The sequence below is a fragment of the Tiliqua scincoides genome, chromosome 1 (genome assembly GCF_035046505.1).
Source record: "Tiliqua scincoides isolate rTilSci1 chromosome 1, rTilSci1.hap2, whole genome shotgun sequence".
NCBI lineage: Eukaryota > Metazoa > Chordata > Lepidosauria > Squamata > Scincidae > Tiliqua > Tiliqua scincoides.
This window is the reverse complement of record NC_089821.1, coordinates 747,767-765,428: the sequence shown is the minus strand read 5'-3', so window position 1 is coordinate 765,428 and position 17,662 is coordinate 747,767. Positions and strand designations below refer to the sequence as shown.

The 17,662-nt window shown below is 45.9% G+C and overlaps 1 protein-coding gene and 1 pseudogene across 5 annotated transcripts in view; both read left to right on the top strand.

The window, feature by feature from the left end:
- The window catches only part of MIPOL1 (mirror-image polydactyly 1), a 273,609-nt gene that overhangs the window by 218,343 nt on the left and 37,604 nt on the right, over positions 1 to 17,662 (top strand). For all 5 annotated transcript variants that reach the window (XM_066631517.1, XM_066631516.1, XM_066631515.1 and 2 more), the window contains one exon: positions 10,664 to 10,894. In XM_066631517.1, coding sequence (XP_066487614.1) covers positions 10,664 to 10,894 — 231 coding nt within the window. The remainder of the gene's footprint in view (positions 1 to 10,663; positions 10,895 to 17,662) is intronic.
- Positions 1,311 to 1,430, top strand: LOC136637663 (5S ribosomal RNA; annotated as a pseudogene).

Genomic DNA, 17,662 nt, shown 5'->3' with positions numbered 1-17,662 from the left:
CTTGCGCATAAACAATGCCACTGTGTCTCCTGCCATCCGAGTGCCATTTTGGCAACTCAGGCTACCTTGTCAGCAGGGCAAGAACAGCCCCAGCACTGTTGCTGGAGGAGCGTGGAATGCGGGAAACTGCAAGCAGGGAAAGCAGCCAGTTTGGAACGACACTTCGTATTGTTCGCTCTTATAGAAGCATCTGTGCAACCCAGTTCATTTGACTGCAGAGTCAGACTCTGATGTGTTGTCTTCCCATCCTGTTAATTCAGATCAGCTTCAACTGATTTGGTTGCCCATCAGTGTGGAGGCTGCACTTGGACCTGCATGAGAGATCAGCTGGAAGTTGGGTCTGTGTCCTACCTGGCCAGTGCAGACCAGGCACGGCTGTCTTGATTCTGGCCAGAATTGCTATTGTCTTGAGAGGGCAGGATGCCAGGTTTCATTCTCTAAATCAGGGGTGCCCAAACCCTGGTCCTGGGGCCACTTGCGGCCCTCGAGGCCTCTGAATGCAGCCCTCAGGGAGCCCCCAGACTCCAATGAGCCTCTGGCCCTCAGGAGATTTGTTGGATTTGTTGATAACCCGATGCAACTGCTCTCAGCTTGAGGGAGACTGACCTCTCGTGTGAGCTGTAGGATGAGGGCTTCCTCTACTGCTTGTTGTTTCACGTCTGTGATGCAGTAGCAGCAGCAAAGGACAGGCCAGCCTTGCTTTGTGCAAGGCCTTTTATAGGCCTTGAGCTATTGCAAGACCTTCATTCATTCATATAAGTTCATCTTTAATATATTCATTTATGTAAACTTATGTAGATTTATTCGAATTTTAAATTTAAATTAATTCTTTTTCCCCCGGCCCCCAACACAATGTCTGAGAGACAATGTGGCCCTCCTGCCAAAAACTTTGGACACCCCTGCTCTAAATGACTGGCACTGTTTCCAGAACTGTTATCCAAATGATATTCTTGCCATAGCCTTGGGCACACTGAAATGTTCCTAGTCTCCTGACATGCAACTTGACTGTCAGATTTATATCATGCTTCAGGTTTGCTTATGACCTTGAAACCAGTGTCTGTGCTAGAGATTGACAGGAAAAGGCCTGCCCTGCTGAGACTCCTGGATCCTGTGCTTTTCCCTGATGGAACCAATTTGAGTTGAGGACTGTGGGTCTGTGGAGAGCCTGAATGGGACTGCGCTTCAGTAGGTCTGTGGTCAGTCTTTTGGAGTAATTCCAGACAGCAGTACTAAAGGGCTGCGGCTCGCCATCTGTCTACTGCATTTCCTATTGAGCTGTGATGGTTTCATCTTCCATGTGATGTGTCTGTGCAATCAGGAACTGTTACCCTGCACATGCCCAATCTTGTCTGATCTTGGAAGCTAAGCAGGGTCAGGCCTGGTTAGTACTTGGATGGGAGACCGCTTGGGAATACCGGGTGCTGTAGGCTTCTACCATAGTCTTTCCAGACTGAAGGTTGCCAACCATTCATTCATGCAATAGTATGTTAGCAGGATCACTCAGAAACTGTGCCTTGATCACAGTCTGATGCATGTGGTGATGAGTTACACACTCCTTGCATCCAGAAAGGGGCTGCAAAAATGAATAATTTGAAAATGCTTCTAAAAATATGTGAAAATAATACATTTCAGTTTACGGGACCATTTCAAATGAAGGTTTTGCTGCGCCCCAGTTCATAACAACACGTGGAGGCCTTGGTGTCCTGCTATGTTCTTGACAGCATAACAGAGTTCAAGGGCCCTCACCTCTTCTGCTGGGAGTCCCCCCCATCTTATCCCCCTCCTTTTTCCTGGCAGCAGTGGCAGTGGGGGGGGGGGTCATTAAGGGGTATCTATTATGACCTCCATACCCATATGCCCCATAGTTTTGGGTTGCCCTGCACAGCTCTGAGCTGCATACACAGTAATATCCAGTCTCGAATGGAGACCATCAGGTAAGTTTGGAAATAAGAAAGAAGAGACACTGGGAGCAGGCAGGGGGAGGGACCAGCTCATGCCAGTCTGGGCTCAGCTATGGTGGGGTTAAGGCTCAACTTGTCTACAGCAGTGTTTTGGAAATCTCCAGTATGTTGAGTGCCATTACAAAGCAGCTCCACCTCTGCTCGCCGTCCCAGAATAGTCCTGCTCTCCCTGTCCAAACATGTTATCAGACTGTGGTTGAAGACTGGATGTTGCTGAATTAGTTTAATGGAACCAAAGTACCATAGAACAGACCTAGCAAGATATTAGCTGCGTGCAATATGCTGGGAATGCAGGAGCCCTGTTGGGTCAGGCCAAGATCCATCTAGTCTGGTGCTCTTTTTAACAACAGTAGTCAGCTAGGTGCTCCTGGGAAGCATACCATGAAGACAGCAACCCTCGTCTGTAAGAAGGTGATACGGGAGGCCAAGCGAGACTATGAGGAACGCATGGCCAGCAACATTAAGGGGAATAATAAAAGCTTCTTCAAATATGTTAGTAGCAAGAAACCCGCCAGAGAAGCGGTTGGCCCTCTGGATGGTGAGGGAGGGAAAGGGGAGATAAAAGGAGACTTCGATATGGTAGAAAAATTAAATGAGTTCTTTGCATCTGTCTTCATGGCAGAAGACCTCGGGCAGATACCGCTGCCCGAACGGCCCCTCCTGACCGAGGACTTAAGTCAGATAGAGGTTAAAAGAGAAGATGTTTCAGACCTCATTGATAAGTTAAAGATCAATAAGTCACCGGGCCCTGATGGCATCCACCCAAGAGTTATTAAGGAATTGAAGAATGAAGTTGCAGACCTCTTGACTAAGGTATGCAACTTGTCCCTCAAAACGGCCATGGTGCCAGAAGATTGGAGGATAGCAAATGTCATGCCTATCTTTAAAAAGGGAAAGAGGGGGGACCCGGGAAACTATAGGCCGGTCAGCCTAACATCCATACCGGGTAAGATGGTGGAATGCCTCATCAAAGATAGGATCTCAAAACACATAGATGAACAGGCCTTGCTGAGGGAGAATCAGCATGGCTTCTGTAAGGGTAAGTCTTGCCTCACGAACCTTATAGAATTCTTTGAAAAGGTCAACAGGCATGTGGACGCAGGAGAACCTGTGAACATTATATATCTGGACTTTCAGAAGGTGTTCAACACAGTCCCTCACCAAAGGCTACTGAAAAAACTCCACAGTCAGGGAATTAGAGGACAGGTCCTCTTGTGGATTGAGAACTGGTTGAAGGCCAGGAAACAGAGAGTGGGTGTCAATGGGCAATTTTCACTATGGAGAGAAGTGAAAAGTGGTGTACCCCAAGGATCTGTCCTGGGACCGGTGCTTTTCAACCTCTTCATAAATGACCTGGAGACAGGGTTGAGCAGTGAGGTGGCTAAGTTTGCAGACGACACCAAACTTTTCCGAGTGGTGAAGACCAGAAGTGATTGTGAGGAGATCCAGAAGGATCTCTCCAGACTGGCAGAATGGGCAGCAAAATGGCAGATGCGTTTCAATGTAAGTAAGTGTAAAGTCATGCACATTGGGGCAAAAAATCAAAACTTTAGATATAGGCTGATGGGTTCTGAGCTGTCTGTGACAGATCAGGAGAGAGATCTTGGGGTGGTGGTGGACAGGTCGATGAAAGTGTCGACCCAATGTGCGGCGGCAGTGAAGAAGGCCAATTCTATGCTTGGGATCATTAGGAAGGGTATTGAGAACAAAACAGCTAATACTATAATGCCGTTGTACAAATCAATGGTAAGGCCACATCTGGAGTATTGTGTCCAGTTCTGGTCGCCGCATCTCAAAAAAGACATAGTGGAAATGGAAAAGGTGCAAAAGAGAGCGACTAAGATGATTCCTGGGCTGGGGCACCTTCCTTATGAGGAAAGGCTATGGCGTTTGGGCCTCTTCAGCCTAGAAAAGAGGCACCTGAGGGGGGACATGATTGAGACATACAAAATTATGCAGGGGATGGACAGAGTGGATAGAGAGATGCTCTTTACACTCTCACATAACACCAGAACCAGGGGACAGCCACTAAAATTGAGTGTTGGGAGAGTTAGAACAGACAAAAGAAAATATTTCTTTACTCAGCGTGTGGTTGGTCTGTGGAACTCCTTGCCACAGGAAGTGGTGATGGCATCTGGCTCGGCGCCTTTAAAAGGGGATTGGACAAGTTTCTGGAGGAAACATCCATTATGGGTTACAAGCCATGATGTGCATGTACAACCTCCTGATTTTAGAAATGGGCCATGTCAGAATGCCAGATGTAGGGGAGAGCACCAGGATGAGGTCTCTTGTTATCTGGTGTGCTCCCTGGGGCATTTGGTGGGCCGCTGTGAGATACAGGAAGCTGGACTAGATGGGCCTATGGCCTGATCCAGTGGGGCTGTTCTCATGTTCTTAACTACAATTCCCAGGAAGCCTTGCAGGTCTCTTGTTATCCGGTGTGCTCCCTGGGGCATTTGGTGGGCCGCTGTGAGATACAGGAAGCTGGACTAGGTGGGCCTATGGCCTGATCCAGTGGGACTGTTCTGATGTTCTTATGTCCCATTGCTTCCTCCCCCCCCCCCCCCGCAACTGGTGTGCAGATGGAGGCAGGCAGTGTCTGAACAAGGAGGTTCTGTTTAGGTTCCATGGCCATCCCTAGACCAGTCCCTCATGCATTTGTCTCACCACTTTTTAAAGACATTTGAGCCAAGTGGCCATCACCATACCTGGTGGCTAGAAATTCCAGTGGTTAATAATTTATGCCCTGTGTGAAGGAAGACTTATTTTTGTCTGTCCTGTATGTGCTGCCAGGCCATTTCAGGGGTTCGGCCCAAAGTCTTGTCTCAGGAGAGCGGAAAACAGAGTATCTCCCTTTCCACTTTCTCTGCCCCATTCACAGTGTTTTAAACCTCTATGGTCTGCCACCCCATTGCCTCAACAAAAAAACCCCTAACGTGCCACTCCTTGAATGCTCTGTGTTGGTGCATTCCTCACCCAGGAAATTTGGGCTTTTAAACAAAAGCATCTTCATTCATTTATAATTGGGCCATTTTCACTCACAGAAGTAAATATCTTCCATCCAAAAGATGAATTGAAATGCATTCCTTTAAGCAGTTGGCATCAGGGCAGTATAATGTCTGAACAAATTATGCAGATAGAGAGAAGATAAAGTTTCTTTTAAGAGTCCTTTAACATATCAGTTTGATAACCACCAAAACACCTTTACTGCCATTAAATATTTACCAAGACTTGGCTTTTGAGAGAGGGGCAGTTCAGAGCAGTGCGCTTGGCTCCATGCAACGCTATTGATTAGCTATCAGAAGGACATCGTTAATGAATAACTGTGGGCATTACTGAACATTCCACATTCCTGTCCAACCTTTTTCTCTTTCTTACCTGAAGATAAGTAGGCTGGAACTGAGACCCTGCCACAGATTACCCAAGAATACCTATGTGAAGAACAAAAGTTGCAGAGACAAATCCATTGATCAGTGCTGAAGTGGCCTGTTCTAGTGGCTGTTGTCCTCACTGCTGGACTTTAGAACCCTGCATGTTTGCATTTAATTAGAAATAACACACCATTTACAGCTCACGGTAGCTATCAATATCACATTGGAATTGATTTCCGCTCCGTATCCCAAATCACTCTTTCCTTCAAACTCATTTTTAAAAAAAGCAGCCTGCAAAATGAGTCATATAAATTTTAAAGCAGAGTAAACATATTCCCTAGAGATAATGAAAGTAAAGCATGTGTGCCTGCATGTGTGTGTGTGGGAGAGAGAGAGAGAGACGTGATTGTAGCATGTAATGTGCTGTTGTCAAAGGGGTGTTACTTTTAGCAAAGTGGATGCATCATTGAATTCTTTACTTTGCAGAAATAATACAAATCCACTCACCTTTATGCTGTATGAAGGAGATGGCAGGTATTTTCATTTCAAAAAACAAAAAGAAAAAACATTTTATCTGCCTCAAATAAGAATTTGGTATTCTGCTGAATCTGTAATCATCTGTCACAAATTTGTAATGAATGTCAGGTAAACTGTCTTTGGAGTATACATCCCTGTGCATGTTTAGTTGAAGTCCTGTTGTGCTTAATGGTGCTTACTCCCAAGAAAGTGTGCATATGGTGCACGCCAGATGTAATGTAATACTTTCCTGGGAATAATGGCGGTTACTCTCAGGAAAGTATGCATATGATTGAAACCCTAAAGATGGTGCATACAAGCCTCTGCTCTGGATGCATTCAGTGCAAGCAAGAGCAGTGGGGGGGGGGGGGGGAGAGACTGACACAATCACAAGCCTTGTTGCCACTGACATTCTTTGTCCACATGATGGACTTCTAGAGGCAAAGTCCATCACGGGTTACAAGTCGTGATAGGTCTGTGCAGGCTCCTAAGCACCACAGACACCTGCTTATAAGTCAATCTCACAGATAAGTCAAGGGCAGGTTTCTGAACCAAAATCATGGAATTTTCAAGGACCCCTGATAAGTCAGGGGTTAAACTTGGGGGGGGGGGTCTGACTACAGTTTTGTCTGATTTTACCTGAGGCCAGATCCTGAAAAATAACCTACCAGTAATTGTTACCTAAGAACTGTACAGTCTCTAATTTATTAAAAATATAGTACAAGATCATAAGATGCATTTTTATTTTTAAATTCTGGTATTCACTACCTTTTTGTAAACACTATCAGAGTGAGTGCACTATAAACAACATACCAGTAGAACCGTGGTTCCCAGCCTGGGGTACATGTACCCTCAGGGGCACTCAACAGTATTTTTAGGAGTGCTTGAAAAAAAATTGAATAATGGCAGAAAAAGGCAAGTAGTGTTCCAGAATGCCTTGCAGAGCCAGCAAGGCAGGAAGGGAGGTAGCTAGATGGCTGTGAAAGGCTGTGAAACTTAGAACACATAATAGTTAATTTTTGATAATCAATTCATGTATGAATCAGTGATTGAAAACCATAACAGTAAAAAAGCTGAAACATGTTTTGGAAAGTAGTCAATCACCAAGAATTTCTCAAGACACTTCTGGTGCAAAACAGTGCAAAGGCAGAGTCTTCAGTTCTTTAAACAGATAAAAAGAAAAACTATGATTAATACATGACGTATGAGTTTTCATATGAAGGAGATGAGGGCTTATATTAATATTAATTACAAACATTCAGCTAATATGAGTGGTTCAATTTATGGAAATGGGTTGCCAAAGGTGAATAAGGTTGGGAACTACTGAAGGAGAACCATGAATCAGATTCTTCTTTAAGGTGCCTAATGTGTTAAGCCAGAGGCTCAACATATAACATACAACTTAGAACGCATAACTGGGAGTGTACAATTCAGTTCATAGCAGAGAGACAAGCAACAAAGAATTACTGTAAGTGCAGCTGCACATAAGTGCAACCCTATTTACTCAGAAGTAGACCCACTGCTTTCTATGGGTGTTATTCTTCAGTGATGGTGCACTGAATTGTAGCCTGGGACTTTGTTTCAAATGGAAATGAGAATGACATCTTGTTGTTTAAAAAAACAGACCTCTGCAAAATGCAAGCATTTGCAAATTGGAAGGAGGCTGCAGCAGAGTCTTCTAAAGAGAAGGAGGCTGGCTTCCAGTGGAAGTCTCAAGAGCAGTGAAAAGGTTAACTTTGGCTGCAGCTTTCCAGGGGTTGCCTTGGAGATTAACAATCCTAGAATTATCTCTGCATTGCCTGTGCCCCTTGAAGAGCAATGCTGCTTGGAAAGCAACTTTTTCCAAGTTGCTTGAAAAGCTCTGCCCCCCCCCCCCCGAGTGACGTGATTATCAAGGCTTGATTTATTGGTAAAAATTTCTCACCCTGTAAGCAAGTATCTACGTAGTCTACCTCAGAATGCCAGATGCGGGGGAGGGCACCAGGACACAGATTGTGTCTTGTTGTGTACTCCCTGAAGCATTTGGTGGGCCACTGTGACATACAGGAAGCTGGTCTAGATGAGCCTTTGGCCTGACCCAGAGGGGCTCTTCTTATGTTCACATCTACAGTATTCATGAGCAAATTGTTGATTATCAGACATGTAGATGCAACAAGATGAGTGGCTGTAGTTCTTTTTGGAAATTAGAGAAGCGAACTGTGGCACTCCAGTCTGTGGGTGGAGGATCACATTCTTTACGGTTCTTCTTCATCTCAGAAATTCCTTGCAAGTAGAAAACTAACCCCAACAGCCCAATCCTAGCTGGGGCTGTGTTGTCATATCAACAGCAGAACATGGTTTCTGGCACTGCACTGTGAGCACCACCGGCAAATAGCGACAATACCACAGGCTTGCCACTGAACCCAGCTGCTCCTGTCACTGATGGTAAGCCAGGGCAGGAGCAGAACACAGTGAGAACTGGGGCATGGTGGGGACCGGCAGATGGCTGGGATCAGCAGCAATGGTGCCCCCCCCCCCCGGTCTTTACCCAGACTAGTGGCAGCAAAAGAGCTGGTGCAAATCCGAGTAGACCCATAAGGGTCTATGGCCTGGCAGAGTAAGGCAAGAAAAAGTTTGTTTTGCTTACCTCTACCCCACATGGTCCTGTTGCTAACAGGATGCAGCAGAGCCTGTGCCCCAGGACTGGGCCTGGAGTGGGGTGTCTATCTCAGTAAAGCCTATGAGTGACAAAGCAGTAACTGCTCTCCGAGACGGAGGGCTGCAGCCAAAGCCAAATTTGGTGTGACCTTTTGTGTGCTTTTGGAAAGGAGGTCTGGTCTAGAGGGTAGAGCCTCCGTCTGCCTGAAGATAACATCCACAAGGTCGCCAGTTCGAGGCCACCGGCACCGTGCGACCTTGGAGCAGCTGACAAGCTGAAGCCGAGCAATTCCATCTGCTCTGAGCGTGGGAGGATGGAGGCCAGAATGTGAAGCCAGATCGGAATGAAACACCTGAATGTAGTGGTTCTTGAAAGAAAGAACCTTCTTTCTATTGTAGAAATCCCTACGGGGATTTAAATAGCCTGCCTATGTAAACTGCTTTGAATAAAGTCTTGAATAAAGACCAGGCAAGGTGGTATATAAATACCTGTATTATTATTATTATTATTATTATTATTATTATTATTATTATTATTATTAAAGCAAAAATTGCCAAGAAAGACCGGCCTGAAGCCTCTCTTGAGTGTTCTGAAAATCACTGTTCACAGTCATTGCCAAATGGTGGATAAGAAGCCTGATCCTGTACTGGTTTTCTCAGTAGTAAATCCCACCGTGACTGCGACTGTAACATTCAGAACACAACTGCAGGCACCATGGAATTAACAACTGAGAAGACCTGCCTAGGATCGGACATCACCGACCCTTAGGTCTCCCCGGGTGCCTTAAAGATGGGCTAGTGACACCTTCTGCTTCCTGCTTTGAGTATTATTTTGAAATGCTGGAGTATTTATTCTTCCCTTTTTTGTGAAATGTAAGTCAATATATTTTTATCTGCTACTCTCCCAATGATTTTTGAGTGCCTCTGTTCTGTGTATTCTTCATGTCTCTTTATACATTATTTATAGTTTCAAAATGTCTTTATTTAATTGAAAAGGAACTTCACACCATTTTCAAACAACCTCAGGTGGTCGGTGTAATGACATACCACTACTCTGACCTTTAACTTTTAGATTTCTATTAAATCAGCCTCATTTTACTTATGCATGTGGGTGGGTTTTAATTTCTGTATGATATAGTGATATAGTTATGTGGTCCTGTTTTCTGCAGCAGAGAGAAAGGGAAAGAACTGTAAAGCCAATACTCTTTATGCAGAGTTTGTGGCTAATTCGCTGCCTGCTTTTCGAATCTCAAAATAGGCAAACAATTCCTTGCTTGCACAGTCATCATCTGGACATGCGCCTTCCAATCACCTTGTCAGCTGTGACCTAAAATTTGCAAACAAACAAAAATTTGAAAAAGAGCAGTGTAGGATATAGTGTTTATAATCTAATTATAATGATTCTAATTCTGATTATTAGAATTTAATTTAAGAAAAAATCTTAATACAAGTTTGTTAATACAAAATCCCAGTTTCGCTCTTAAGCTTAGTTGGTAGCCTTGGGCAAGCTGCACTTTCTCAGTTTGGCCTATCCCACAGGGTGGTTATGAGGAAAGAACAGGATAACATGTCAAGTTTAATAGCAAGTTTCTAGAAGAGAAATGAAATTTCACAGGGAATTTCTGCATGTCTGATTGGCTTTGGACACTCCTCCAAACTGGCAACACAGGAAAATAAAGCTTGTTTCCTACTCCCTGCCCTTTGGAGTTGCTTCTTCAGGGGGTGGGCTGGTGGAGGAATGCCCAATCTGCATCATGAGGACATCTGTCTCACCAGTGGTGTTATAAGAGATCCGGGAACACAGAAAGAAAAAGTGCAAATCACTTGTGCTTCCTTTGTCTCTTTTCACGGGAGTGTCCTCAACTGTACAATGGAAAGAAGAGTGATTTCCACCTCAGGGTTGCAGTGAGGGAAATGGATAAGATACAGTTAAGATTTTTGCACATTAAAAAAGCAACAATTGATTGTTGGATGATTTTGGTTCAGCTTTGTGATAATTCAATTTTTCAACCATTTGCAACAATATTTCCATCTTCTTGGGTTGTATTTCATGAAGCTCATTTTGGCCATGAAATATTTTAACATATCTAAAAACAATTCTTCTGCATGCCGGACTTCAGGGCTGAAATCTCAGAGCGCCAGTTGCCTATCACTAAAACTCCTGCCTTTTCTCCTCAGCCTGCACCAGTCTTTGTCTCAAGAAGTGAATCTTAAGGAACAGTTCAACTCCACTCTTATGACATACGAGAAAGCTCTGAAAAACAGAGAGGAGATTGTGTCCCTGCTGCTTCTTCAAAATGAGGAGCTCTCGGCCCAGGTTCAGCAAGCCGGGGAAGAGAGAGCAAACAGAGAATTAAAGTTGCAGCAAGCTTTAGAGACTTCACAAGAGGCCAGTGAAAAGCTTCAAAAGTGAGTCTGTTCCCTTTGTTTTCCAGAAATGCCGTATGTAAACTGAAGGGGGGGATTCCTTTTCCCGTGACACAAACCAGAGGTGGAAGTAAAAGGAGAAAAATCCCTAAACTTTCTAAAAGTGGGTCCAGTCTTGTTCAAACAATTCCCAGGCTCCATATCAGAGCCACGTCTGTTTTTTCTAACTTCTTTTTAACTTTGAACAACAAAAACAATGATTGCTTGTTTGTATAACAGTAATCCAATACTATAATCCAACATAGTATATTACCATACTATCTTCAGAAGAGCAAGGATCCATATATATATTATCCTTTACTAAATAGTTTAATATAGGCAGGGCCCCGTATCTGTAGGGTTACACAAAAAATACTATAATGGGTGTGCAGAGGGGTCTGGATCCTCGGATCACTAAATTAGCAGATACTGGATCTGCCGGTATGGGGCCGGTATTTGCTTTTTTAAAATTTAAAAAAAAAAAAGCACATGAAATGGACAAAAATCACAGTGGGGGACAGGGGATCTCACAGTCCTTGCCGTAACTTGTGCTGTTGGAGGAAGGAAGGGTAAAGAAGGCAACTTGTTCAGCCCTACCCTTCTCCTCTCCTCCCATGAATGTCTCCCTGCCGCCAAGTGGAGGTTTGTTATATGGCTGCCTGTACTATAACAGTGTGATGCCTTGGGAAACCTTCCAGTTGGATCCCGGATACTTTCTCAATACTGCATGGAATGGGATTGGTTAACAGAAGTGGGGTAGAAGCCCCCCAAACTCTGAGAAGCCGTGGTTGATGAACAACAGGAATAAATGTGTAATAGAAATCTGAAAAAAATTCGCTGGTTAACCAGCTGCCAGTTAATGAAAACACCCACTATCTAAACCGCCCCCACAATGCAGCTGCAACAACACAACATACACTGCATCCTCTGGGGTGGGTCACAGAAGCCTCCTTGAGTTCTCTTACCTGGGGCAAGCCTCTGCCGCCCCAGTGGGTCTCCTTGGATCTGTGCAGTGGTGCAGCTAATGAACATGCAGCCCGGTGCAGAGCTCAGAATGATGCCCTGTAAGTGATGTCACAACTGGAAGTAACATCAGATCTGGGCTTTTTTAAAGTGCAAATTGGGGGGAAACTTTTTTCCTCCCCCCAGCAATTCACAACCCACTTGATCTGCCACCTCCCCCCAGCTAGTGGCATAGCTAAGGCATCTAAGAACATAAGAACAGCCCCACTGGATCAGGCCATAGGCCCATCTAGTCCAGCTTCCTGTATCTCACAGCGGCCCACCAAATACCTCAGGGAGCACACCAGATAACAAGAGACCTCATCCTGGTGCCCTCCCCTACATCTGGCATTCTGACATAACCCATTCCTAAAATCAGGAGGTTGCGCATACACATCATGGCTTGTACCCCATAATGGATTTTTCCTCCAGAAACTTGTCCAATCCCCTTTTAAAGGCGTCTAGGCTAGACGCCATCACCACATCCTGTGGCAAGGTGTTCCACAGACCGACCACACGCTGAGTAAAGAAATATTTTCTTTTGTCTGTCCTAACCCGCCCAACACTCAATTTTAGTGGATGTCCCCTGGTTCTGGTGTTATGTGAGAGTGTAAAAAGCATCTCCCTATCCACTCTGTCCATCCCCTGCATAATTTTGTATGTCTCAATCATGTCCCCCCTCAGGCGCCTCTTTTCTAGGCTGAAGAGGCCCAAACGCCGTAACCTTTCCTCATAAGGAAGGTGCCCCAGCCCCGTAATCATCTTAGTCGCTCTCTTTTGCACCTTTTCCATTTCTCTTTTGCACCTTTTCCATTTCCATCTATATGCTACCTGGGATCAAAGAAGATTTTGTAGCTCCCCCGCCCGACAAAATCAAATTTAATTTATTAAATAAATGAAATGTATGCCCCTTATTGGTTAGAGTGCTGGGCAGAAGAGGGACAGTTATTTTCTCCATGCTAACATAAGAGGAGCCCCACTTAAGAAAGTGCCTCTTTACCAGTTAGCAGGAGTAGCTGTATTATATGGAAATGAGAGCTGACTCATATTAACACCTTATTGGTTCTGCGTTGTGTCATAATTACATCTCATTGGCTCCCAGAACAATCAGTCTCATAGATCAGTTTTGAGTTAAAGATATCCACTTTTTATTCCATAAGGCAGTTGCATTTTCATTTTCTGGCCATAACTTTTGAAAGAATACAGATATTCCAGTGAGGTTTGTTTCACTGCATTCTGCATTAAATTACCTTTCCAATGACATATAACATGATGGTATTATTCCTACATACCAATTTTTTTTCACAATTTTGGCCACTAGTGTGAAGCTCAGCTTGTTGTCCCCCTAAAGCTTGTTGCCCAGTGCAACGGCCGCCGTCTGCACCCCCTTAGCATTTTGCTGTCACAGAACCGAGGACAGCAAGGGAAGGGAGAGGAAAGAGAAATGGGAATAGGATCCTGGCACACACCAGTGCTGCTGGGACCCACCCTCTTTCACTTCTTGTGCCTCCTTTCTACCCCCTCCCCACTCTGACACTTCCCTGGCTGCACAATGAGTGCATTGCATTACATTGTGATGGCACTTTCAGAATGGCCGCTGGCAGCGCACTGCATGTGCCGCCATATGGCCATTGGCAACATTGGAATGTTTGTTCCACTATTGTAAAGAACAGTCAGGATCAGGCTGAGAGTGTCCTCCATGCTGCCTCTCTTCCCTCCTTCCTTCATGAGGACGTGTTGGAATGGCGACGCTCCACTTCCTGCCACACAAGGCCCCCTTAAGTGAGGAAGCAGAACATGAGTTGGGAAGGAGAGTCATTGTGGAGGAGGCCCTGTTGGGTAAGAAGGGAGCAGAGGAAGCCCAAGGGTGGGAAAATCTTGGTTAACTGGCTCATGGTTGGTTGGCAACCTTCAGTCTCGAAAGACTATGGTATAAGCCTACAGCACCCGGTATTCCCAGGCGGTCTCCCTTCCACAGTCAGGCAGAATCCCTTGTTCCCTGTGCATGCTGGAGGCCACAGTTTTTGCTGTACTGGGAAAAACAAAGTCAGAGCAATTTTTAAAGTTGTTTGGGGAAAGAAGAGAGGCTGGGATAAGTGTGCCCTCACTAGATAAGCCAGTCCTCACCAGACACACTCCCTAGTATGGCCAGATTCCAGGCTAAGGCAATACTCAGCTGTGAGTCCAGCTTCTTGTTCATTTGCAGCAGTTCCATCTGGGACGAGCCTATTTGTCCCGGTTCTCCCTTTTTCAGGCAACTGCAGCAGCAGCTCCTAAGCTCTGACTCAGTGCTGCTTTCTCCCAAATGTCAGCCAGTCAGGTGCTCGGTTTTAAGTTGCATTTCTCCAAAGCAGAATTTTTAGACTGCCATTTTCCCAAAGCTCTTTTTCTGATCAATACTTTGATCTTGTATTTCATGGACTGACATCATAACTTTCTTTTTTAAAGCTAAACTGATTGGTCCCTTAGAGTGCATTTCTACTAAGAAGTAAGCCCCATAATCAAAGGGGCTTACTCCCAGGCAATCTTGGCTAGGACTGCAGCCTCACTTTCATGTATACATGTTGTGCCTCGTTATCCACTGGTTTGGCATCCATTGATTTGACTCTCCACTGATACTGGAGTCCACTATTAACTGCCTTGTAACAAGGAGAAAAGCGCCAAAATCCCATTTCCTACCTTCGTGCTGCACTGCACTGGTTGCAAGCTTCTCAGGGTTAAAGATAGCTTTAAAGACCCACTGCTGGGTTTCTTGCCCCTCCATTGTTGCCCCAGAATGCATCAGTATAGAGCAAGAAACCTTGAAGTGAGTCTTTAAAGCTATTTTTCCACTAAGTTGTTATCCACTGATTATCTTATTTTAAAGGGTAAGTGAAATAGATAGTGCTCCTGGGTGGTTCTCTCACTGCAAAAAGTCACGGTTTCCCACATGATGCTACTGCAGTGGTTAAGTGTACATGACTTGCTGTTCCATCAGATTATTTTGCCCTTGTTTACCACACACAGACACACACCAGGACATACCTTTCCAGTCTTCTGTTTGCCATCACCTCTTACCTTGTTAACTTGATGTATATTCTCCAGCATTGCAGATGGAATTTGCTCCAACAAACTAAGACTGGCTTTGGACATTCAGGGGAACAAGAGGAGCATTATTCTGCCTTGTGCTTTGTGCAACTTATGATTCTCTGTCACATCTAGAAGAGACTTTATTTGATGTCCGTCTTCTGATGTGAGGGGCATCAAGTGCCTCCCTCTAGAGGGAAGTGGATGCTTGACAGAGAGCATCTTAGAAGCATTTGCGTTTCCTGCTCCTCATATCTTTGGACACCCAAAGCCTTCTGACACAGCTGCCTTTCTGGAACCAAAAGAGACACAGTTATATGGTTTTGCTAGCTATTAAGCTCTGCCAATCCTGTTGTCTGGATCATTAGTAAAAACAACCCTGGCCAGCAGCCTCTCCACAGTTCTTGCTGAGTTGCGCCTCGCGTCTTTGCCTTTTTTGCTCCCTCCACCACAGGTTGCCCTTCTTAGTACACAGTATGAATTTTTATGACATCTCCAATGTTCTTTCACTTTTTGTAGAGCCAAACTAGCTGAAACATTGTGATTAATGGCAGAAAACCCTTGTGCCTTCTAACAGTTTCCATGCACAGAGTCTCTCATTGTTCTGCTCCTTAGAAGCCAACTCCTACTGCCAAAAGGGCAGCCATGGGGCAGCCCAATCCTGAGCTGCCCGGGGCCCCCAGGCTCAGCAGCCGGATACTGTGCGCCCTGGGCTACCGTGGGAGGCGCCACTGGGTAAGGTAAGCAACCCTGCAATGGAGCTACTCACTTTACAGTCAGGTAAAGGTAAAGCAGCCCTGCAATGGGGCTACTCACTTTATGGTAAGGTCGGCGGTAAGGTAAAGGTGCTTGTGTAGGGCGCGGAGCCCTCCACAAACAGCTTGGATCCTGCAGAGCGGAGCTTCGCAGTCCCACCTCCCTCCCTACCCCCGGAACACCTCCCACCTGCCTCCCACCCGCCCACCCCGCCTCCCCGTCACGCCTCCCCCGCCCTCTCTCCACCCCCTGCTGGCCTCCTCCTCCCCAGAACACCTCCTCCCTGTCCCCACCCCCGCTTACCGCAGCTTGGTGGTCCATGAGACAGCCGAGCAGCGGAGGTTGGGTGACTGCTCCGCACCGGCCAGTGCTGGGCTAGCACGGTGGGACCCCGGCGGAGAGGCTCGCAAACGTGCCTTAGGGCACATTTGCAACAGTGTTCGGTGGCGTGAAGCCATGGCCGCAGCACAGGATTGGGTTCTTAGTCTGTTGCAGCAAAAACAGGGTGGAGTCCTATGGCATGTGCATTAGGTCTCTGCTGAGGCAAAGGACTCTTTGTGGTTGTGTTTCTCTATTGCTGTAGTTTTTTTTTCTTTGCAATTTTTTCTTTAAAGTTCAAATTCTTAAATTTGAATTTTGTGAAATATTTCATTTGAGGCATGCCCATTTTTCACACAGAATTAACCATTCTATATTACTGATTAATTTCTATCCCAGAACAAGTCCTGTTGAACTCTGGCATTCTGCAAGGTGAAAAGGGCACGGTGTGGTCAGTTCTGCTCTTCCGGGGCATAAGGAATGTCTTAAAAAGAAAGGGTCTAGCAGAAGATGGAGCATCTTTACAGAGTGCCGCTTGTGCTCTGCTGAGTGTTCCCAGCACCTGACGGAGGCTAAAGGAGCTCTCCAGGGCAAATGCAGGGCCTGGCTGCAGCTCTGTGGTGTGGCCCACCCAGCACTCCTGCCTTCTCACCCAAGGTATTCTGGCAACTGACAAGCCCTCCCTTTTTCAGGATACAAAACTGACAAGCCCCCCCCCCCCCCTTGAGGAAGTCAGGATACTTTCAGACCTGGAGCTGCACTTGGAAGCCTGTTCTTTGTTCCCTTTCCTTTTGAAATGACACTACCAACACCATTCCTTGTTTCACATAACAGCTCATCAGGAAAGAGATATATGGCTGGCAGGAAAAACTACACAGGAGTTCTACCTAATCACAGGGTGACTGTACGCGCTATAAATGTGGACATACATCCAAGAGCAAATAAGTGTTGTCAGAGTTAAGTTGGCAACCTTCAGTCTTGAAAGACTCTGGTATCGCGCTCTGAATGGTGGTTCTGGCACAGCGTCTAGTATGGCTGAAAAGGCCAATTCAGGAGTGACAATCCCTTCCACACTGGGAGCAAGTGCAGTCTGTCCCTGGTCTGTCTCCCTGGCTATGGGCCTTCCTTCTTTGCCTCTTTGCCTCAGTCTGTTGGCCAAGTGTCTCTTCAAACTGGGAAAGGCCATGCTGCACAGCCTGCCTCCAAGCGGGACACTCAGAGGTCAAGGTTTCCCACTTGTTGAGGTCCATTCCTAAGGCCTTCAGATCCCTCTTGCAGATGTCCTTGTATCGCAGCTGTGGTCTACCTGTAGGGCGCTTTCCCTGCACGAGTTCTCCATAGAGGAGATCCTTTGGGATCCGACCATCGCCCATTCTCACGACATGACCAAGCCAGCGCAGGCGTCTCTGTTTCAGCAGTGCATACATGCTGGGGATTCCAGCTCATTCCAGAACTGTGTTGTTTGGAACTTTGTCCTGCCAGGTAATACTGAGGATGCGTCAGAGGCAGCGCATGTGGAAAGCATTCAGTTTCCTCTCCTGTTGTGAGCGAAGAGTCCATGACTCGCTGCAGTACAGAAGTGTACTCAGGATGCAAGCTCTGTAGACCTGGATCTTGGTATGTTCCGTC